This window comes from Theropithecus gelada, chromosome 13 (genome assembly GCF_003255815.1).
Source record: "Theropithecus gelada isolate Dixy chromosome 13, Tgel_1.0, whole genome shotgun sequence".
NCBI classification, from domain to species: Eukaryota; Metazoa; Chordata; class Mammalia; order Primates; family Cercopithecidae; genus Theropithecus; species Theropithecus gelada.
Window position 1 is genome coordinate 82,862,658 of NC_037681.1, and position 24,308 is coordinate 82,886,965.

The 24,308-nt window shown below is 45.6% G+C and overlaps 1 protein-coding gene across 2 annotated transcripts in view; it reads left to right on the forward strand.

Annotated features, from left to right (window-relative positions):
* The window catches only part of B3GNT2 (UDP-GlcNAc:betaGal beta-1,3-N-acetylglucosaminyltransferase 2), a 28,194-nt gene extending 18,178 nt beyond the window's left edge, over positions 1 to 10,016 (forward strand). The window contains exons 1-2 of one of the 2 annotated variants that reach the window (XM_025355073.1): positions 112 to 209; positions 7,520 to 10,016. In XM_025355073.1, coding sequence (XP_025210858.1) covers positions 7,529 to 8,722 — 1,194 coding nt within the window. In that variant the 5' untranslated portion in view covers positions 112 to 209; positions 7,520 to 7,528 and the 3' untranslated portion in view covers positions 8,723 to 10,016. Of the gene's footprint in view, positions 1 to 111; positions 210 to 7,519 lie in introns of those variants that run through there. The other variant, XM_025355072.1, reaches the window with a different exon arrangement.
* The last annotated feature ends 14,292 nt before the right edge of the window (positions 10,017 to 24,308 follow it).

Sequence of the window (24,308 nt, forward strand, 5' to 3'; positions counted from 1 at the left end):
AAGGAACAAGCTCTAGCTGTGGCCCAGCTCCTCTGGTCCCACTGAGCTGCTCCACTCACACCCTTATCACCCTACCATCTGCCAGCAGTGCTAGGAGCTGTTCTCTCCCCTAGAGCCACTCAGCTGCAAACTGTCTCTGTCTCTGTTTATCCAAGCAAAACCTGGAAAGGGCTGGCAAGGACCAGGCAACAGATAGGATAGCCAGAGAGGTGAGGACTTAGGTAAACCACTCTTGCCAGACTCCCAGATGTGGCGGGGGAGGGCAAAGGGCAGAGCGAACATGCTCCTCTGGCCTCACGATATGATAGGGGGCTTGGGCTCTTTCCCTCTGAGGATTCGTGTGTCCTGTTTGAGCAGGAAAGTGAGCAGGAACCAGGATGCCCCCTAGACATGGAGGCTGCCAGCTCTGACACTGCTGGGGTGTAGTCAGAAGCTTGGATTTCCAGCCCCTTTCTCTCAGCCTGAGTGGGTGGGGGTGACTGGTCATTTTATTTCATAGTTACAAGGAGGCCTTGCTTTTCTTTCATCCTTAATCTTGGTAGTAGGAGAAAGTGCAGGGCAGTCTTGGCACAGGTCTTGGGTCTGGCTTGGACGTATTGCTCGTTCTAGCCCTGGCTAGTTACTGTCGGGCATCTCTTTAGCTTGCCTGAGCCCATTGGTGGGGGAGTCAGACCCTGCCTGAGTTCTGGGAGAGAGTCCTCATGGCTGTTGGTGGTCACATTCAAATGTTTTCTGGCCAGCAACTTTGCTTCAGTGCTACAGGGCTCTCAGAATTGAAGGGAACCTTTTTAGGGTTATTGGGTTCTGCGATTCCCAGTCTAGTGTCTATGAATGAAACATTGGAATTGTTTCAGTATTTGAGTCCTAAGGAAAATAGCCTGTGTGAGCTAAGTAGGTATTGAAGACCTTTGCTTTGGTCAGAGTTAAACTAACTGAAGGTCATCTCATGTGGATGGGTGGGAGGGAGGCCTGGGGGAGGAGGGATCATAGCTTCTGATTTTTATTATTATTTTTATTTTAAGAGATAGGGTCTCACTCTATCACTCAACCTGGAGTACAGTGATACAATCGCGGCTCACTGCAGCCTGGATCTTCTGGGTTCAAGCAGCCCTCCCACCTCAGCATCCTGGGTAGCTGGGACCACAGGTGCATGCCACTATGCCCAGCTAATTTTTTTTTTAAATGTAGACATGGGGTCTTGCTGTGTTGCCCAGGTTGGTCTCGAACTCCCGGGCTCAAGCATTCCTCTCACCTTGGCTTCCTAAAATGTTGGGATTATAGGCGTGAGCCATGGCGCCCAGCCCATAGCTTCTGATTACTAGAACAGCAGGACAATAGGAAAATGGGTGCCTCTGAAAACATGATGGTTTTGCATGGAAGTTAAAAAAAAAAAAAAACAAAAACCAAAAAAACAGCCTCTTAGCCAAGAAACTAAGGTCTTGAGAAATTGGCTTCCCCAGGGTCATGGAGAAAGTCCACGTGAGTCACTGTCTGTTTTCACAGCTTGGTAATCTTTCCCATGTTCCAGTGCAGTGTGTAGAAGAAACCAGAACTGGAAGGCCTGGGCGCAAGCCCTGACTCCATCACTTACTGGCTGGGAACCTGGGACTCTCAAAGCCTCATTTGTTCTCATTTTCTTTTAGGAGAGAGATGAATGGAGGCTGCATTTTGCCCAGAGTGTAACCTGTAGAGTCACTAATGTTACTTAGGATAGTACACTGCCTCCCACATCTGATTGTTGACTCGTAGTTTTGTGGGTTAAAATGTATAAATATAGAGCTTTTTTTTTTTTTTTTTTTTTTTTTTTTTTTTTTTTTTTTTTTTGAGACGGAGTCTCGCTCTGTAGCCCAGGCTGGAGTGCAGTGGCCGGATCTCAGCTCACTGCAAGCTCCGCCTCCCGGGTTCACGCCATTCTCCGGCCTCAGCCTCCCGAGTAGCTGGGACTACAGGCGCTGCCACCTCGCCCGGCTATTTTTTGTATTTCTTAGTAGAGACGGGGTTTCACCGTGTTAGCCAGGATGGTCTCGATCTCCTGACCTCGTGATCCGCCCATCTCGGCCTCCCAAAGTGCTGGGATTACAGGCTTGAGCCACCGCGCCCGGCCTATAAATATAGAGCTTTTAAAAAATTACCTCTAAGAGGATTAACCATGGAAAATAAGCCCCAAATCCCTTCAGTTCCTGCAATCATAACCCTGTGCAGCAGCATTTGCTTCCGTGATTGTGTGATGCTTGAAAACTCGCACTCTCGAGCTATCATTGCCTGGGTTTGAGTCCCGGCTCTACCATTTACCAGCTGTATGACGGACAAGTTCAGTTACTTGTCCACCCCCCCAGTGTCCCCCACCCCATGCCTCAGCGAAATAAGTAGTGGGAGTTGAGAGTATCTGCCTCAAAGGATTGCTGGTGCCTGGGACATATTTGTTAAGGCAGGTGTGTTCATGTTTCACTATTTTCATGTAGGAACCCTTAGGAGGTGGCACAGGCACAAGGGAAGGTGTGCAGGTAATAGGGATAGGTGTTGTGACAGAGCCTCTATGCAGCACTGCAGGGGTCGAATACAGCAATGCTGGCACAGGCCGGGGTGGGCTGTAGAACAGGGAACCCCGCATGGGGCTGTGTGCCGTGTCCTAATCCCCAGCGTGCGGAAGAGGCTGCTTACAGGGCAGACAGTTGGGCAGCGGTAAAGGATGTGAAAACACCCTCTCATCCCACCACCCTGAATAAACCCACTTTGTTTTTGTGTGGTATTTTATCTAGGTTGTCACATAGTTTCGGCATCATGTCTGTACTGTTTTGTAAGCCATTTTTCAGCTAAGGTTTTCTGTTATACTGTCTTTCTAAATATTTTAATTTCATTAAACAAAGCCAACTGAAGTTTGAAAACTGTTCCGTCCCTGTTGGGGACAAGGTAAAAAGCTAAGTTCGCTTTGTGTTTGTATATGGGGTTTTCTCTTATTTCTGTTACAATAAAAAGTCTATGTTTCACAGCAAGAGTTTATAACATCTTCCCCCAGCTTTGGGGTAAGTTTTCTTAAATTCTTCTTACGCAATGTAACTTCCTGCTGAAGAAAGACATTGGAATTGGGTTTTCTGTCTGCGATGGGAATATTTAGTCAGATATTTAGAGAGCTTTTTCCCACAGATATTTTTATGGGGGTCACTGCTTTATCTTCCCTTCCATGAACTTGGCTTTTTTCTAAGAGCCTACTAGAAGCCGAGTTCTCATGCAAGACACTGTGCTCAGGTCACAAGTGCACGATGACATTTAACCTTGATGGAAATGTGCAGTTGAGAATCTTGTGTTTTCCACCTTCTTCTTCAGATTGGCTTGAAAGAAATACCCTTTAGCAAGTAATGGGAAGAGTTGCCTCAAATTGAGCCTTTGGGAATCTTAAGTCTTTTACAAGAAAGGCTGATCTTTCTTGTAAGGGGGACTGGGAGCTCGTAGGTGGCCCCATTTCCCTTTCTTTGGAGCCTCTTCGTAACTATCAGTTTTCCATGATCCCATGCCATAGTCAGCCTGTGGGACTTCACTGTTGACCTGGACCAGGTAACTAGAATGTGGTTGAGCCTCATAGAAAAAACTAAGAGATCCAGACAGTCCTGGATTGGGATCCAGAAGGCGGTCTTGTCTAAGCCTTGTCACTGAACTCTTCTATAATATTCAGGCAAATCATCAGTCCCCTCTGAGCTTCCATTTTCTCCTGGTAAAGTGGTATGCCGTCTGCTTCCCTTAGGGGGTGAGAATGAGAAATGAGCAGGAAAATGGCCTGCGGGCTGGAGGCCTTGAGCACTTAAATGAAAGGTGAGAGTGGTGTTCCCGGGAAGGCCATTGATTAGTCCCTGTGTCTTGAGCCAAGATGATATGAGAACTGTACCTTGGCATGGCCTTGATTGAGGAAATAAAAGGCTGAATTGTAGCAGGTGAAATTGGAAATCTCGCCCAGGGATCAGCAAGCTTATTCCTCAAAGCATCCTCAAAAGAAGGATTGGTGTTTTCCGTGATAGAGGCTTCAAGTGTCTGTGGTTGGATTCCAGTTATTCATGGCCTCCCCTATAATCTAGATGTATAAACTTGTTAAATTACCTGGAGTCATTTTTACATATTATTCACCCTGTATCTTTCCTAGGAGAATTAGCTCTGGAAGTTCACAACCCCCTATGTAAAGTACTGTGCTTCCCTTTTTTCTTCCCTAAGCTGTCCTCTTTTACTCTAGAAATTTTGGTAAAGGTCTATCAATGTTTTAAATCCCTTTACTGAGTTAAATTTTTCCGGGTATTTAGCTGTTCATAGTATGTGCTGTTTTTTCCTGAGTAATCTTGCTCTGTTGCCCAGGCTAGAGTGCAGTGGCATGATCTCGCCTCACCGCAACCTCAGCCTCCCGAGTAGCTTGGACTACAGGAGTACACCAGCATGCCCAGCTCCTTTTTTGTATTTTTATTAGAGGCAGAGTTTTGCTATGTTGGCCAGGCTAGTCTCAAACTCCTGGCCTCAAGTGATCTGCCCACCTCGGCCTACCAAAGCAAAGTGCTGGGTTTACAGGTGTGAGTCACTGTGCCTGGCCCCTTTGCAAATCTTTCTCTTTATTGTAGTTTTTCACCATCACACATTTCCTGCTGCCCTCCTTCCAGCCTAGGAAGGGCCTGAGACCTAGAGACAGCAGTACTGGGTCAAGGGCTCACTTTAGCATTAGGAGAATTGTCCCAAGTTAGAACCTTTTCTTTTTGAGAAGTATTTGAGAAGTAACTGGAGTTATCACTGAAATCTCCAGAGGCATGAGGTTAGGTTTTTCAAGAATAGTTTCGTGGGCAGGGGACCAGGAAGTGGGTGCCGCTGATTGGCTGCAGATGCAATCAAGGCCATGTGCTGAGTCTGTGGGGGTCGGGGGAGTCACGAGTCTCTAGTCTGGGTGGGGTAAGTCTGCAAAACATCTCAAAAGACCAATCTGAGGTTCTATAATAGTGGTGTTAACTACAGGAGCACTTGGGGAAGTCAAAGATCCTGTGGCCTCTGGCCTCATGACTCCTGAGCAGTAAGGGATTATAAAAACTGTGCTTACATTTTAGCAGAATTCAGGTCCCTCTCAATCCTAATCTTGTGACCTTTCATTAGCCTCAGCCCCCTGAACAAAGAAGGGATCAGTTTTATGGAGGGACTGTTACCATCTGTGCTTCCAAGTTAAACTGTAAACTAAATTTCTCCCGTGGTTAGCTTGGCCTATGCCCAGGAATGAGGGGAGACAGCCAGCCTGTGAGTGTAGATGCAAGATATGGAGTCAGCCATGCTAGATTTCTCACTATCCATAATCTTTGCAAAGGTGGTTTCAGCAGTAGTAAATACAAGCAACCAGATTAAGATCTGCTAGACAGATCTTTAGAGACACACAATAGCTTGTGAATTCCTTGTTGATCTCATCTGGGCTCTCTAATACGTTTTACAGCATTCTCAGCATGACAGATATTCTTCTACTTTAGTACTGTTTGTTAGAATCCAGTGAACCTAAAAATCTTCTTTTAAAAAGCAAATACTAGGCCGGGCGCGGTGGCTCAAGCCTGTAATCCCAGCACTTTGGGAGGCCGAGGCGGGTGGATCACGAGGTCAGAAGATCGAGACTATCCTGGCTAACATGGTGAAACCCCGTCTCTACTAAAAATACAAAAAACTAGCCGGGCGTGGTGGCAGGCGCCTGTAGTCTCAGCTACTTGAGAGGCTGAGGCGGGAGAATGGCGTGAACCCGGGAGGCGGAGCTTGCAGTGAGCCGAGATCACGCCACTGCACTCCTGCCTGGGAGCACAGCGAGACTCCGTCTCAAAAAAAAAAAAAATAAAAAAAAATAAAAAAATAAAAATAAAAAGCAAATACTAGATTAAAATAGTCACAAAACTTTATTCTAGAAGTTGGAGAAGTGTAGCTACCTTTTGGCATGGTACAGTCTTGGAATCTGTTTGCCTTGGCTGGTATTCCCGTCTGCCCTTCTTTAAATGTGTACCTCCTCAGGTATAAAATGGGAATGAGTAATAGTACCTAAGGATAAATTCCCAGTTGAATTAACCTGATAAGAAAATCCTCAGCTCTTTATAGAACATTGCCATTCCATTTTTTTGGGCTGTCTTTTAATGTCACTTTGGCTTAAATGTTTTCTTATATAGGCCATCCATGTCAATAGTGTTAAAACCTTGGATATCCCCAGCAAACCATCTCATTACTCATTCTTTATTCTTCCATTGCCCACAGCCTGAAATCCTTTGATATTTCACTAAAAGAGCATTTATATTTCCCTTTTTCTTTTTGCTACAAACAATAGATATCTTAAGTATACACTTTAGGTTTTGACAAATGTATACATCCATGGAGCTTTCATCAGAATCAAGACCTACATGGTACATTTCTGTACCCCAGGAAGTTCCCTCCTATCCTTCTCCAAGCCCACCACCTCTATCACTTTCAGATTTCTAGAACCTAAATTCATTTTGGCTGTTCTTGAAGTTAATATAAATAAAAATTTGGTTCTGGCCTTCATTCACAATGTAATGTTGTAATGTTTCATTCACTATAGTTTCCCTTTCTGTTGCCGAGGGATATACCGTTGTATGCAGATGCCACAGTTTGCATTGGTTCTGTTGATGATACTTGGGCTGTTGCCAGTTTTTGGCTATTGGGATAAAGCTGTCCTGCATCCGCTTTCATTTTCTCTCTCTGAGATGCTCTGTGGTTCCGTGTCTCCTGCTTCCTAGCCCTGTAACCCTGGGCAAGTGTCTTAATCTCTCTGCTTGGGTTTCCTCATCTGTAAAATGGTAGGTTGGAAAATAACTCGGTTGGGACTAGCATTAAAAAAAGAGAGATAGGGTCAGACACGCCTATAATCCCAGCACTTTGGGAGGCTGAAGTGGGAGGATCACCTGAGGTCAGGAGTTCGAGCCTAACCTGAGCAACGTAACCAGTCCCTGTTTCTACATTTTAAAAACTTGAAGTTTTTCAAATAAAATAGAACTTGAGAGTGAATGACACGGAACTGCACACAGCGCATCATACATGTAAATAGAGTTTTGTGTGTGTATGTGTATACTAAACTGTAAAATGTATTTGTTATGACTTAGGCAAATCAGTTTGCCAAGCACTGTATGTGCCTTTGGAAGCAAGGAAGTTGAACTCTCCTGAGGTTATGTAGTAACAGGTATCTCTAGCTTCAGCATGTCTACAGCAATCACTTTCATAGTGCTTGCTGTGAGCCCAGGTACTATGTTAAAAGCTTTCCATATAACAACATATACTCCTCACAACCATCCTTTGAAGTGGACTTGATTCCCATTTTGTATATGGAGAAGCAGAGACATGGACTATCCCACTTGCCCATGGTCACAAAGCTGGAAAGGAAGGGCCAAGATTTGAACCTAGGCAGTGCAAGTGTAGAGTCTTTGCTATAAACTACTATTCCTGGGGAGACAAGTAAAATAAATTGTATGTGCAAATGCATATTGATAGTTAATTGATGCAATACTCCACCCCTTTGTTCCAGATATGAGAAATGAGTGTTGGACGTCGAAGAATAAAGTTGTTGGGTATCCTAATGATGGCAAATGTCTTCATTTATTTGATTATGGAAGTCTCCAAAAGCAGTAGCCAAGAAAAAGATGGAAAAGGGGAAGTAATAATACCCAAAGAGAAGTTCTGGAAGATATCTACCCCTCCTGAGGCATACTGGAACCGAGAGCAAGAGAAGCTGAACCGGCAGTACAACCCCATCCTGAGCATGCTAGCCAACCAAACGGGGGAGGCGGGCAGGCTCTCCAATATAAGCCATCTGAACTACTGTGAACCTGACCTGAGGGTCACATCAGTGGTTACAGGTTTTAATAACCTGCCGGACAGATTTAAAGACTTTCTGCTGTATCTGAGATGCCGCAATTATTCACTGCTTATAGATCAGCCGGATAAGTGTGCAAAGAAACCCTTCTTGTTGCTGGCGATTAAGTCCCTCACTCCACATTTTGCCAGAAGGCAAGCAATTCGGGAATCCTGGGGCCAAGAAAGCAACACGGGGAACCAAACCGTGGTGCGAGTCTTCCTGCTGGGCCAGACACCCCCAGAGGACAACCACCCCGACCTTTCAGATATGCTGAAATTTGAGAGTGACAAGCACCAAGACATTCTTATGTGGAATTACAGAGACACTTTCTTCAACTTGTCTCTGAAGGAAGTGCTGTTTCTCAGGTGGGTAAGTACTTCCTGCCCAGACACTGAGTTTGTTTTCAAGGGCGATGATGATGTTTTTGTGAACACCCATCACATCCTGAATTACTTGAATAGTTTATCCAAGAGCAAAGCCAAAGATCTGTTTATAGGTGATGTGATCCACAATGCTGGACCTCATCGGGATAAGAAGCTGAAGTACTACATCCCTGAAGTTGTTTACTCTGGCCTCTACCCACCCTATGCAGGGGGAGGGGGGTTCCTCTACTCCGGCCATCTGGCCCTGAGGCTGTACCATATCACTGACCAGGTCCATCTCTACCCCATCGATGACGTTTATACTGGAATGTGCCTTCAGAAACTCGGCCTCGTTCCAGAGAAACACAAAGGCTTCAGGACATTTGATATCGAGGAGAAAAACAAAAATAATATCTGCTCCTATGTAGATCTGATGTTAGTACATAGTAGAAAACCTCAAGAGATGATTGATATTTGGTCTCAGTTGCAGAGTGCTCACTTAAAATGCTAAAATAGATACAAACTCAATTTTGCATAGAAAGGTATATTTTGAATAGTTTCCATGTTGTGTTCTCACATTAGAGTAATTTCTATATTAAACCATGAAAATTGCCTTTACGAGTGATATCCATTTGAGGGCCTCTAAACCCTTCAATGTGGTACTCACGTGAAGAGGGAAAGCGGAAGATGGTCATTTTTTTACGGATAATATGGCAGGATGATTGGTTCTGATCTTACCAGCTAGTGGTCATTTTTGAAAAACTTGTACCCTCTTATCTGAAATCATGTTTCTGGAATTTGACCATTTTAAGTTATTTTGCTTGCCCTCTTCTATAATATTCCTACTTCCCATAATAATGACTGATTTATTCGTAATTCAGGTGTTTATAAACATATTGGCTACAAAGACTTTGTTAAACGTGATCCGGTGATTTTCGTGAAATGGAATTACGTTTATTTTTATGGGATTTGGGTAAATTTTAAATTGTCCAGAAAACTGAACTTTCAGTTATCAATTGTGGAAATTTCCTGCTACCCCAACAGTATTTTCGTGTGTTAATTAATTTTGCAAAATAAGAATCATTGTGTGACACTCATCTAATTTATCTTGTTGTGATCTTATGGTCATAATAAGGAGAAAGAGGGTTTAATTTTTCTTGTATTTGGTTTGCTGGGTGGTACCATAGTCTAATTTTAGTATTTGAAAATGAGTATGATTCCTTAATGGCCAGCTGAAGATTGAATTGCCCCTAACAACCGTATTGTGTTAGTGAATTTTCAATGTGGACCAGGAAAGCATATGTAACTTTTGAACTTGAGTGAAAAGATTGAAGTTGCAGACTTTTGCATAGATGGTTTGTCAATTTAAAACTCCAGAATTTATTATTGCCATATTTCCACATGCTGCTTATACAAGATTATTATTCTGAGTAGTAATTGCTTCCCTGTCTATGTAGAAGTGCCTGTTTTTATTTATTGTTCAGATCAAAGACCAAAACATTTTCTTAAATATATTTTATGTAATATTTTATTTGTATACAGTGTTGTTGATGAAATATTTAACTAGAGCATGATATTTTAAATGTTAAGATATAACATATGTTAAATAAAACTGTTATTTTTGAATTTTAAAACTTGTTTTTTGGGGGTATGAACTACTAGAGTTTAAAATTCTGCCAAACTATTATATGTACTATTGTGTATCATACTTTCTTGAAATATTTTTGTTTATAGAATTGAAGGTTCTTTATCAGATGGGATACTGGGGATTATAAACAATGGAAATAAAGCCACTGTATTTTTAATTGTTTGTGCAATGTGTAATCTATAATCTTTTTGTTTCCCATATTTGAAAACATTTTCCCTGAAAGAGGCCAGTTTCCCCCCAAAAACCATTACAGTGGTGTTGAACTATCGCTGTCTCTCAGTGCGTCATCCATCTTTGCATTTAAAATCCCCAAAGTGCTTTCCCGTTTAAAGTCTTTAAAGAAAAGTGAGAATATTTATTTATGCTTCCCTTTTCAGTGAGTATAAGTAATTTAATTAGGGAGTGGTGTGGCATTGTAAAGATTGTGTTATCCTAAGCCATTTCTATTTTGGAGTTTGTAGCCACAAAGATGAAATACAGAGGCAGCCTTGACTACTCGATTTCCTTTCATAGACCCACATTGAGAAGACACTACTAACGTCCAGTGGGAAACGAGTAGACGATTGATGAAGCTCAAAAAACAGAAGGGTTAGTGTTATAAGAGCAAACTGTCTTCTCCTGTTTGGAATATGGAAGCCATTTCTGAGCAAGTATGAGGACACAGATACTTGATTTGAGATTGAAGACTATTTTCAGCCTGGTCTTCCTGAAGGTTTCCTGGGGCCTGCATCTGCCTTCTACTCCTGTGGCTGCTAGCACACACCTCCCAGACGGCCACATTGCCACATTATGGTTAGAGACGAGTAAAGAAGTAAAGAAGCTCTGAGAACATTCACAGGTAATTGGATCACATTTGCATTTGTCCATATAACCTGACCACGAATTCTCAGGTAATAGGTTCCTCCTCTCAGAGGAATTTCAATTTATTTATTGTTAGGGATTCCCCTTCCCTGAGGTTTCAAGTCTCTTGTAGAGAAAGAAGAGATGGAGCAGGTTTTTGAATGAGGTGTGGAAGGCCACTGGGGGGCCTTTTCTGAGACTTCAGTCCACGTGTGTGCTGTTATTTGAATATGAGTTCTTGGTGCTGATGACATTTGGATGAGATGATCTCTGGCCTTTCATTTGGCAGAAGTTCTTGTGCAATGGCTGCCCCGGCCCACCACCTGGTCATTGCTGCCCTGTGACATGGACCTCATGGACTTTTCAGCAGAGCACATTAGGTTTTAGAGCGTTACACATGCTTGGGCTCCGTTATGGCGCTGACCCTTAAATCCAGGAAGGCCTCTCTCGGTGCCCACAATATGGGTTCTCACCTGATCCCCCATCTCACGGGTGGAACTGCTATAAGTCTAACTTCTTCTTTGAGAACTGCTTAACAATTTAGGCCTCAAGGGAAACTGGCATTTTGGGCCCTTTTCTTGGCTATTCCCAAGTCATGTTGATTTTGGGTTTGAAGGTCAAGAAGGCTGAAAGAGCATTGCCAGGGTTTGGACTATTCATGAACCCAAGCAGGTCTTAAGAAAAGGATGCAAGAGACAAGAATGGCTCATTCCCATTCCTGATCCTGGTTATACCTATCTCCTTTCTTGAGATGGTCAAGAGAGGCCGGAAAGAAGAACAGGAAGTTGTGGGAGTGGCTTTGTTACACTTGGAAGTTGAGTCAAGAATTAAAGACACCCAAAGTGGGCCATCTCCTATTTGTCAACTCCTGACTGGTGGTGATGCGGAATATTTGATGTCCTGGGTCATCTTGACTTTCTCAGATGCAAAAAGGGTGATTTTACTAATGCAAAGGATGGGAAGCTGAGATGAAGCCTTCACTTGGGTCAAAAGTTTAACTTCCCCATGATTTGCAAGATGGAGTGAAAATTCTTGTTTCTTGCCTAGAACAGGAAAATACATACTTTACATGCTGGGCTATTGAGGCTATGAAATTAGATTTTCCTTAACATAAATCCAATTGCTAGAAACATTTGCCAAATAAGATTTCTTGAACTGAACTTCATTTGCATTAATATGAAAAATTGAAATATTGCGACTCATGAAGGTCTGAAAGTAATACACTAAAAAAAAAGTTTTGCCCTTAATATCATATCTTGAAAGGCAGAGGCCAAGGACGAAGGACTTTTGTCTTTAAAGAGCCCTAAAAAAGCTTGTTTGCTCACATGATATGAATTACCATATTGGTTATAAATGTGCAACTTTCTATATACTACTAAAAGCACTGCCAATATGATTTTTATCAGTTGTGCCTCAATTACAGAGATACTAAAATGTGACATCTTAATTAAATATTACATCATAGAATAATTGAAATACAGCATGAGCCTTTATGTATTTTTTTTTTTTCCTTTTTTTTGAGACGGAGTCTCGCTCTGTCGGCCAGACTGGAGTGCAGTGGTGCAATCTTGGCTCACTGCAAGCTCCGCCTCCTGGGTTCACGCCATTCTCCTGCCTCAGCCTCCTGAGTAGCTGGGATTACAGGCGCCCGCCACCATTCCCAGCTAATAGTAGAGACGGGGTTTCACCGTGTTAGCCAGGATGGTCTTGATCTCCTGACCTCATGATCCGCCCACCTTGGCCTCCCAAAATGCTGGGATTACAGGCGTGAGCCACTGTGCCCAGCCTGTCTTTATGTATTTTTTTAAGCCCTTAAATTGAAAGATGGAGTCCTGTTCAGGTACATTTCCTGCTTCTGTCCCTTTGACCTGTATTTATGAATTCTCATCCCAAGCAACCCTGGTGGCTTTTAAGCTTTGCCAGTTGCTTTCTTCTTGGCTGTTGTTCATGGTGAAAGGGGATATATTAACTGCACTGAAGCAGCGAGAGTAGTTTTAATTTGATTGTAATCCAAGGGCTTATTTCTAAGACAAGGGCCTGGCAGTTGAACAAAGGTGTTTCCAGCTTCCGGACAGCTGCCCCACGTGGGATTGAAGGGTGGGCCTCTGATGCTCCTCAGGCAATAAGCCACATGGAGAACTTGCATTGTAAGTGCTAGTAAGAGCTCACCTCACTGCCTTGGAAACCTACCATCCGAAGCCTACCATCCTGTGACTCGCCCTTTCCCAGCCTGTCTTCAACTCACATCCTCTCTTCCTGCTCATCACCTCAGCCCTTCCTGAAGTTGGCTTTCCTAGCTCTTCTACTGGGCACCAACTTCCACCACCTCTTAAAAAAAAATCTCAAGTACAAAATAAACATCATCCTATCCTTGGTTTGGGTTTTTCCAGAAAACAAACTTTAAGACAGGGATTCTAGTGCGGGTAGATTTTTTTGGGGGAAGTGCAGGTACAAAGTTCGGCAGGAAGTGGCCCTTGGAAAAGCAGCAGATGAGGAGTGTGAAGCCACTGCCACCGTGGGATTGGAGCTCAACCCCACAGGGAATCTAGAGGACGGTGCAGAAGACATGCCTCAGAATGCGCCTCTCTGAGGCTTGAAGGAGCTGAACTCCTTTTTTTTTTGAGATGGAGTCTCACTCTGTCGCCCAGGCTGGAGTGGGCACAATTAGTGGCACGATCTCAGCTCACTGCAACCTCTGTCTCCCAGGATGAAGCAATTCTCCTGCCTCAGCCTTCCGAATAGCTGGGACTACAGGCGCCCATCACTGCGCCCAGCTAGTTTTTGTATTTTTAATAGAGATGGAGTTTTGCCATGTTGACCAGGCTGATCTTGAACTCCTGACCTCAGGTTCTCCACCCACCTCGCCCTCAGCAAAGTGCTGGGATTACAGGCATGAGTCATCACACCCGGCCTGAACTATTTTATTTTTTATTTATTTATTTTTTTTTGAGATGGAGTCTTGCTCTGTTGCCCAGGCTAGAGTGCAGTGGTGCAATCCCAGCTCACTGCAAACTCTGCCTCCTGGGTTCAAGTGCTTCTCCTGGCTCAGCCTCCCAAGTAGCTGAGATTATAGGCACGTGTCACCCGTCTGGCTAATTTTTGTATTTTCAGTAGAGACGGAGTTTCACCATGTTAGCCAGGCTGGTTTTGAACTCCTGACCTCCAGTCATCTGCCCGCCTTGGCCTCCCAAAGTGCTGGGATCACAGGCAAGAGCCACCGTGTCTGGCCTTAGTAGATTGTAGAATTCTACTGCAACCATCACTCCACTCTACTACAAAGCCAATTTGGTTTTAAGTCATGATTCTACCTGCCCTCTAGAAATTTTTTATTTTGGTCATCTTTTTTTCTGTACAAAATTTCCTAAACAGTTTGTTCTCTGATTGCTTCTCTTTCCATAGGAGCCTGTTCTTCATGGATGTAAGGACTGTTTATAAGAAAATGAATTAGAGTTGTGTGTTTTTTTTTAACAATTCTTAGTTATCTCAGGGATTAGGTGAGTTGTTGTTCACCCTAATTCTTCTAATTCTTATGGAGAAGAACAAATTCTAAGTGATGCTTGGTCCTTTAATGAAGGACTGAACTGATTTGTAGAAGTTCCTAGGAGGTGTTTCTTTTTCTGGATTGTTAACCCACAAGGCCACTTCCTACATTGGAAGGCTGGGTGAGGGTCACTGTGGCTTCCTTTCAGGCACTGAGCAGGTGGGGGGCAGGTAGACTTGACCCCGAATCTTTGAGCTGCCTTTCTTCCCTTTGCTTCGGGTCTGTTTCGTGGTGTTCTACTCAGCTGCTTCAACCTGAACCCTGTACCTCCCCCGCAGTTTAGGGAACATTCCTTAGCAGGTAAGCATCTGAGCTCATGCTCACTTAACCTGTGTGTTTGCATGTGCGCATGTGCGTGTGCATATGAGTTCTAGGAGGAAGAGCTGGTGAAGCCAGCCCCCCAGTTAGTCACCCCTTCTGCCTCCTCCAAGCTGGGAGCCTTTCCAGGGAAGCCTTCCTATAACCCACATCCCACGCAGCCTTCTCCCCGTCATGTGCTGGGCTGCGGTTTCCTTTTCCAGTTTGGCCATTAATACGATGCCGGATGTTTCCTATCTTTCACAAAATGAATTATTTCTCTTGGTGGTATTGTCTTCACTGCCAGTGCTGCCTTGGGCTTCTTTATTATATCCTTTGTTATTTAGGGAAAGAGACAAACATTTTTGACCATCTACTATTCTAACCTGGGAGCCCCCAGCATTTTAAATGTATTAATTTAATTTAATTTTTTGTTTTGAGACAAAGTCTCACTTTATTGCCCAGGCTGGTGTGCAATGGTGCCATCTAGGCTCACTGCAACGTCCGCCTCCTGGGTTCAAGTGATCCTTGTGCCTCAGTCTCCCGAGTAGCTGGGACCACAGGTGTGCCCCACCACACCATGCCTGGCTAATTTTTTTTTTTTTTTTTTTTTTTGGTATTTTTAGTAGAGATGGGGTTTCGCTATGTTGGCCAGGCTGGTCTCGAACTCCTGGCCTCCAGTGATCCACCTGCCTTGGCTTGCCAAAGTGCTGGGATTACAGATATGAGCCACCGTGTCTGGCCTATTTATAATTTTTAAAGATAGGGTCTCTGTCACCCAGGCTGGAGTGCAGTGATGCAATCCTAGCTCACTGCAGCCTCAACCTCCTGAGCTCAAGTGACCCTCCCGTCTCAGTCTCCTGAGTAGCTGGGACTCCAGGCGCGCACCCCCATGCTTGACTCCCCAGCATTTTTTCCTGTCTTCCCTGACCTGAGGCCTTCACCACATTGATCTCCACACCTGGAAATTCTCCTTCCTGCTGTGGATATGGCATCCGTTGCCCAGGTTCTGGAATTTCTGCCTGAAAGCTTCCTTTGGCTGCTAAGTGCTGGGCCCGAGCCTCCCACACTGCCCCCACAGCCTCTTCCTGGGCTCCTTCCTTGGCCTCCCTGCTCAGTCCTCAGGGTTATCTCTGTGGGCGCTCTCCCCGAAATATTTCCGCCTCTCGTTCCTTTCTGAGTCAAGCCCACTCTTGAGTCTAGCTCCGTGAAGGGGCTGTTGGCCGTTCATACCAAGAGAACCCTTCCAGGTTTACTCCTCGCTCACCCATTCCCAGCGTCGGTGCCCTCGCCCTTCTCTTTCACTGGAGTCCAATCCACCCTCCCTTTCAAACAGTTCTGCCTCTCCAGCACCTGCCCTCAGTGTCTCCCTGGATGTGCAAGTCCCCCTGTCCTTGAAGCCAGCACAGACTCTCAGGGTCCCCTTTGCCCATTTGTGTACACTTCTCAGCTTCAAACCCAGCAAGTCTCCTGCCCCATCCCCTTCCTGGGGAAATGGGTCTCTTTCGGAGGCCCCAGGCCTGAGGGAGATCTGTTTTGTAGAAATGGAAGGGGTTCCGTTTTATGTTTTCTAAGGTGTATTTTCCACAGAGTTAAAAGGATTGTCAACTGGGTGTGGTGGCTTATGCCTGTCATCCCAGCACTTCGGGAGGCTGAGGCAAGAGGATTGCTTTAAGGCCAGGAGTTTCAGGCCAGCCCTGGTGACTTAGTGAGAATGCGTCTCTATTGCAAAAAAAAATAAAAGGACTGTTGCTTGGCTCCTGATCCTTTTAAGTGCTTTTAGCTCTGGGACAGGCCCTCAGTTCCCTTCCAAGTGGCTCTGGGTTGCCCAGGAGTGTGACGGAGGTAAGAATGTCCCTCATATCAAGGCAAGAACGTGAGTAAGGTCGGTGCCTCCATCGTCATTAGGATCAGAGTACATTCTATTTTGCTTGTCCTTGTCGATATCTGCCCTGTGGTCAGAGTCAGCGCCCCCACATTCCTGCACTCAAATGTAGAAGCTTCCCCTCCTCTGACTGCCTTGGGGTGAGGCCCCTGCCCCTTGTCTACGGGAACAGAGCGGAAAGGACCTGAGACAGAGCTGTCTCCCTCTGCCCTATCCTCCTTTGCCCCTTCTGCCGAGCTCAGTAGTGGGAAGGTGGCCTTGGGAAGGGGCCTCTGGGGCTTGTCCACAGACACTCAACCGTGCCCAGGTGGCATCCCTTCAGCTGTCAAAATTCCCGGGGTGGGTGGGTAGGAAGCAGCCAGGCCCTTCCAGGCTCAGTTTGGCTCTACCCAAGACCTCCCTGGATACTAGAGAAAGTCCCAGCTCTCACGTCCTTTTGACTCAGTGATCCTCTGGGGCTCTTCCTCCTCTCGTTCAAGGGTTCAAGGCAACTGGGGTCAGAGTACCTTTTTCTACTTTTCCCATCTCATTGCAAAATGTGGCGTAGTAATGAGGTGTTAACTCATCAGTGGATAATTTATAGTCTGGCATGGAGAGAGGGGAATGAAAATGTAGACTTTTATTGACACAACATGAAGACTGCAGTGGGGAAAAGCTTGCAGGAAACCTAACTGGGCGGAGATTCGGGAATCAGGCAACAGGTGCCAAGGCGCTGTGCAGGGACCCAGCCTGGGTCCTGCCTTGTCATTTCAGCTATTGGAAACTGAGAACAGACCTACCTGCTTCCGAGTTGCAGTCAACCAGGAGGCCAGAGCTGTGACTGCCTCAGCAGCAGCTGCCAGCTGCTGTTTTCCTAGCTGGGGAGGTGGGAGAACCCAGGGAAAACCTCAGAAAAACAAAGACAAAACTTGAATGTGGACAAGCTCAAATGTCTTAAATAGTAACAATATCACATGAATCTTTCCTCTTGTGGGATATGAAAAATGAATGGTAGACACTGAAGATAAAGTTGTTGGGCTTAAAGTTGGTGGGAAATGCCTTTATTTGATTGCAAAAGTCTGTAAAAGTGAGTCACCATGGAAGGAATGAAGAAGGAGGGGTTGTGATGGACTGTCAAGAAAGCTGGGGAACTTTCCCACTCACTGTCTTGAAGAACAAGACAAACAGAAGATGCAAAACCACCCCACCGAGGCAGGCTCTGGAGGCCGGGGGAGAGCATTTCATTGTTGGGGGCAGCCTGTCTCACTGGTCCCGCCTCTAGAAGTTCGAGAGATGCTTATCTTGCTGAGTGTTTAGCACTTGTCCCTGCAACTGAGTACCTGCTCAACAAATAGGGGCTGCCATGGCAATCAAAAAACCCCAGCTGTGGCAGATGTTTATTATGGCAGATAATTAGAAATACTCTCTGCATTATCCCAGGTTTTGGCATGGTTCATTGTTGGTAGACCAACCCAATAGATTACTTTTCTGAGATAACATTGATGTGTTGGGTGAAACTTTCACTTAGAAAGCTATTTTATTTTATTTTATTTTATTTTATTTTTTGAGACAGAGTCTCACTCTGCTGCCCCGGCTAGGGGAGTGCAGTGGCACGATCTTGGCTCACTGCAACCTCTGCCTCCTGGATTCAAGCGATTCTCCTGCTTCAGCCTCCCAAGTAGCTGGAATTACAGGTGTCCGCCACCACACCCAGCTAATTTTTTGTATTTATAGTAGAGACAGGGTTTCTCCATATTGGCCAGACTGGTCTGGAACTCCTGACCTCAAGTGATCCTCCCACCTCAGCCTCCCAAAGTGTTGGGATTACAGGCAAGAGCCACCGTGCCCAGCCTCACTTAGAAAGCTTTAAATTAAAAAGTAAACATTTCAGTTTTGAATTAATTTTGACTTACTGAGAAGTTCTAAAAATAGTATGCAGAGGCCAGGCGCAGTGGCTCACGCCTGTAATCCCAGCACTTTGGGAGGCCGAGGTGGGCGAATCACGAGGTCAGGGGTTCAAGACCAGTCTGGCCAACATGGTGAAACCCTGTGTCTCTTAAAAATACAAAAATTAGCCAGGTGTGGTGGTGCGTGCCTGTAATCCCAGCTGCTCAGGAGGCTGAGGCAAGAGAATCACTCAAATCCAGGAGGCAGAGGTTGCAGCGAGCTGAGATCATGCCATTGCACTGAAGCCTGGGGGACAAGAGCGAGACGAAGTCTCAAAAAAAAGTATGCAGAGTACCCATATGCCTCTACCCAAGTATTCCCAATGTTAACATCTTACACAACCATATCGTAATTATCAAAATCAACATTAGACCAACCAAGAACAATGAAATCAACATTGCTATTATTCTATTATCTGCACTGCAAACCTGACTTGAATTTTACCAATGTTTTTCAATAATGTCCATTTTCTTTTTTGTTCTTTCTTTTATTTGACATAGGGTCTTACTCTGTCACCCAGGGTGAGTGCAGTGGTGTGATCACGGCTCGCTGCACCCTTGACTTCCTGGGCTCAAGTGATCCTACAGGTGTACACCGCCATGCCCAGCTAAGATGCCCACTTTCTGTTCCCAGATGCTATTTAAGGCCCTACATGGCATTTGGTTATTTTTCCTTGGTCTCCTCCCATCTGTTTCTCAATCTTTCCTTGTCTTTCATGACTTTAACACTTCTGATGAGTACTGGTTATTTGTAGAATGTCCTTCCATTTGGGCTTGCATGGTGTTTTGCGTGATTAGAATGAGGTCATATATTTTTGGCAAGAATACCACAGACATGATGCTTTGTCTGTCTCGAGGCCTCACACTGGGGGCTCGTGATGTCACTGTGTCCTATTCCTGGTCCTATTAACCTTGTGCACTGGGTTCCTCCACAGTAAGGTATTGTCTTTCTCTTTGTAGTTAAAAAATATCTTGGGGGACATTTGTATATGTAAATTGTACAAATGCCAGTTCTGTCCCAGCCTCCCTCCTCTGCTGTTCAGTCCTTTGACTCTCTCTGTTCATTGTCCTCTGTCTCTTGGGCTGCTCCTCCTCCGGCTGGTCGCTTCCTTACACGAGGATTGACTGTCTTACTCAAAATGTCTGTGGCCTTAAGCAGGGCCCAGAAGAGCTCCGTGCTTCTCATCAGCGTATGGGGTCGGGTGGAGGAGGAGCCTACTATTACTCAAAGGTAAGGGACAAAGCTGTGCTAACACAACAGATGCCTCTGTCTTTGCAAGTTGTGCCTACTTCCGAGGTGACCTTGCGGGGGACCCTACCTGGCCCACATCCCTGGACCAGAACGCGTCCTGGAGGGACAGGTCGGAGGAGCAGCCCACCTGGCTGAGGCCTAGAGGCAGAAATGAGCCAGAGGTGAAACTCCTCCTGGGGGAGGTGGTGGAGTTTTCTCCAAGCAGCAGTTGGGTTGCTGCGCTGAGCAATCTCCAGGGGCAGGAGACCCAGGGCGAGGGCAGAGGGAGCATCAGGCCTACTGTGGGAGGCCTCCCCTGCCCGCGATGGGCAAGGCGGTACCAGTTAAAGCAACCTTAGTTCCCGCGGTAGATGAGAGCAGGGGTTCCCTCCTTCCTCAGTCGGGGTTGGGAGATGCCAGTGTGCTCCAGGCCCACCTGCTTCCAGTTGCTTTCCGGGGCGCTCATGCCCTGGTGTGGCACACAGAACTCTATCTGCAGAATGGCTGTTCTTGGCAGCAATCTCAGCCTTCCAGACTCCTCTCCAACTTTGGATCATTTGAGCTCTATTTTTATGCAGAGAGGAGACGTTTCCCATGTTTGAAAATAGCTGCCATGCAGAGGACTATGGTAGCTCCTGTTGTTGCCTGTCCTTCCATCCTCCTTTTTCTGGAGATGGGCTGTGCCCCGGGGCTGTGGGGTGATAAACAGGGCCTGTTGGAACCCTCCCAGGGACGGGGAGAAGGAAGCTCTTCTTCCTCTGGTGTCGCTACATGGGCATGGTGGAGTTGCCTGGCCCTCTCCCTAACTACCCGAAGGAAGCCTCCCATTGCCACAGTGAGAGTGAGGGCAACACATGTGGAAGGAGGAGGGGCCAGGAGTGGCGCCAGCGCCCATGAGCCCCTTTCACCTGCCTCCATCCCGGCCTTCCCAGCCACGTGAGCCTTTTCTTTTTTGCTTAAGCTGACTGGAGTCGGTCCTGACTGATACCATGAAGGCCTGCTTCCTTCCCTGAGTTCTAGGGTGAGCCCAGCTGCAGGTGCCTCCAGATTCCTGCCCTGAAACGCCCAATTTTAAGACTGTGATAATTGCTTCCAGTAGGCAGCTGGGGAAGAAACTTGATGTACCTACCTTAGGCCAAAAATCTAAGTGGAAAGACTTAGGAAGCAGGGAACCCCTTTCTCCAGCTGTTCTGTGTTCAGTGTGGGTCCGAAGACTCCTGGGTGAGAGAGAACAGTGATAACATATGAAGGTCCTGTCCGTTACTGATATTGGAGGGGCAGTCTGTTCGATTTGTTCTGGTTATTATAAGATTTGGAATTGAGGCCCTGCCTAAATTTTTTTTTAGGTTCAGTGAAATTTTTTTTTTTTTTTTTTTTTTTTGAGAAGGAGTCTTGCTCTGTCGCCCAGGCTGGAGTGCAGTGGTGTGTTCTCAGCTCACTGCAATTTCAGACTGCCCCTCCAATATCAGTAACAGACAGGACCTTCATATGATGCCTACCAGAAGTCTCCTTTTAATGTCCTCCTCTCCCCTCCCCATGCCCAGGGTGAGGGTGGACCGTCCCTGAAGTGTCCTTCACAGTTCTGATGATGAATAAAGGCCTAGGGACTCTGCTGATACTGAAATTTTATCACTGATTCATGATTCCATGAGCCCCCTCCTGCTTGTGAGCTGGTTGCTTGGAATCCAGGGTGCAGTCTGGGGTGAAAGACTGTAATTTACTGGGCACAGTCACTCCCCTTCCTCACATGTCATGCCATCGGATTAGGTGCTCACACAGGGTAGAGACCTGCCTACTCACTCCCGAGTCCCAGTGCCTCCTGTCCTGCTACTGCACTCAAAGGGTGTATTACTTTGTACATTGTCTCCCACTCACTAAAAGTTCTGCAAGGCAGGGGCGCGTTGTCTCTCATGTTCACCTCTGTGCCTTGCCCAGTTGTAAGCTGGGCACAGTGGCTTTTGCCTGTAGTCCCAGCTACTCGGGAGGCTGAATGAGGAGGAAAGATGTTTTTTTTTTTTTGAGACTTGCTCTTTTTTTTTTTTTTTTTTTTTTTTGAGTCTTGCTCTGTCACCCAGGCTGGAGTGCAGTGGTGCGATCTCGGCTCACTGCAAGCTCTGCCTCCCAGGTTCAAGTGATTCGCGTGCCTCAGCCTCCCAAGTAGCTGGGATTACAGATGTGCACCACCACTCTTGGCTAACTTTTTTTGTATTTTAAGTAGAGAAGGATTTTCACCATATTGGCGAGGCTGGTCTTGAACTCCTGACTTCAGGTGATCTGCCTGCCTCGGCCTCCCAAAGAGCTGGGATTAGAGGCGCGAGCGACCGCGCCCTGTCTGAAAGATGACTTGAGACCAGGAGTTTGAGGCTGCAATGAGCTCTGATGGCACCACTGCACTCCAGCCTGCAGCCTGGGTGACTGAGTGAGACCGCATGTCTTAAAAAAAAGAAGTAGTTGTAGAATGTAGTTGTTGAAGAAGTATGTGAGTGAATAGATAATAGTTTCAGATTCCCACAGTGTTTCTGATAAGATTTTGTACTCATCAAATCAACTGACAATATAAATGTAATCTTCATTCTCTTCCAGTGTTTATGTGACAAGTTTTGCAAAGGCAGGGCTGTTCCCTGTTGCGTTCACCTCCACACCTTGTTCGTAAAAAGTGTCCAATAGATAGTAGTTGAATGAATGGATAAATGAACCCAGTAACATTTGTCGTAGGAAAAAAAATCAGAGTGACAATCAAAAGGTCTCCAGAGAGGGGAGGCAGGAAGAGCAGGGAAGTGTTGTTCCACACAGTTGCTAACTCTTTATTACATCCTTTAGGTCTGTCCATCCTGGCCCCTCGCCTGGGCCCAGACTGCCCGTGCAGTGACAACCTGGGATAAGCGGCCACGGGTGCTCACTTATCTCGAGGGAGTTGCCTCTTGTCCAGTCTTCCAACTCCTATTTGCCTCTGCCGTTACATTTCCCTCAAATTTGCAAAACTCCTAACAACATACATGGCATTACCAATAATGCATTGTGAAGCCGAAATAGACTTTTCTAAACTGTCAATGAAAAGCAAATTTTGATCAAACATGCTAGAGGAAAGATTGAATTATCCCTTCTGTTCTCTCTGTAGAAAATCATATCATAAGATTGTTACATGAAGTAGCAGTCAGTGTGCAGACCCTACTCCCTGGTCTGAAAAAATATTATAGACGTGTGTCATAGTTTATGAAAATATTTTGTAGGCCGGGTGAGGTGGCAGATCACAAGATCAGGAGTTCGAGACCAGCCTGACCAACATGGTGAAACCCCATCTCTACCAAAAATACAAAATTTAGCTGGGCGTGGTGGCACAAGCCTGTAATCCCAGCTACCTGGGAGGCTGAGGCAGGAGAATCGCTTGAACCCGGGAGACGGAGGTGGCGGTGAGCTGAGAGCACCATCGCACTCCAGCCTGGGCAACAAGAGCGAAACTCCGTCTAAAATAAATAAATAAATAAATAAATAGATAGATAGATAGATAGATAGATAAAAAGCAACAAAATTGCATAAGCTTTAGGGTCCACACAGCCTGGATTTATTCCAATCCCCTCTGAGTTGAGCGCGCCATTGCACTCTAGCCTGGCAACAAGAGTGAAACTCCGTCTAAATAAATAAATAAATAAATAAAAGAGGAACAAAATTGCATACGCTTTAGGGTCCACACAACCTGGATCTACTCCAGTCCCCTCTGAGTAATGGTGGGGAAATTCCCTGATGCAGGAGTCACAGTTCCTTCTTTCTGCTTTTCTACCTCTCATTCCAGCTGTGTCTTAAGTCCTTAGGAGAGCTCATTGGGTTTTTTTGTTTGTTTGTTTTGCTTTTTTCTGATTTTCATTCACTTTGAGGAGAGAGGCAGAAGGGACACATGACCCAAGGTGTCCTTCGTCAGAAAGGCGGCCAGGTTGGGGGGGGACGTAGGGGAGTCCTGTGTGAATTCAGAAGACGTCGGAGCCGGAACTGTGGTGGAAGTCACATTCAGAGAGACTTCGGTTAATTGAGAGAAACACCTTTCTCATAGTCGACCTTCTGTTGGCAACACTGCCTGGGCAGGCAGGTGGATTCCGTGGTACCTGAAGTCTCCTCTTTCAGCACCTAGATGCTGGGGGGAGCAGTTAAGGCCCCACAGGAGGGACTAGTACCTGGAGGTCGGACTTGACACTGGGGCAGGACGGAGCCTGGTCTCACTGACCCTGTGCCTTAGATGTTCTGCTAATATTAACAGGAACATATCATAAGTTCTTAGATGATATGTGAAATTGTATAATACCATTTGGAAGTTGACTCTGATAAGTTGGATGTATACTATAAACCCTAAAGCAACCGTTAAAGAAACAAAGAATTATAGCTAATAAGCCAATAAAGAAGATAAAATCGAATCATAAAATATGCTCCATTAATCTATAAGTAGGCTGAAAAAGAATAAAAGAGAAACAGAAAACATGTAGGACCAATAAAAAACAAATTTCAAGATGACAGACAATCGTAATTATATCAGTAATCACATTAAATAAAAATAGTCTCACACTCCCAATTAAAGGCAGACAATATCAGATTGGATATCAAAGCCAGACCCAACTACATGCTGCCTTCATGAGGTGCGCTTAAATATAAGAACACATAAGGTAGGCTGGGTGCGGTGGCTCACGCCTGTGATCCCAGCACTTTGGGAGGCCAAGGCGGGCAGATCACCTTAGGTCAGGAGT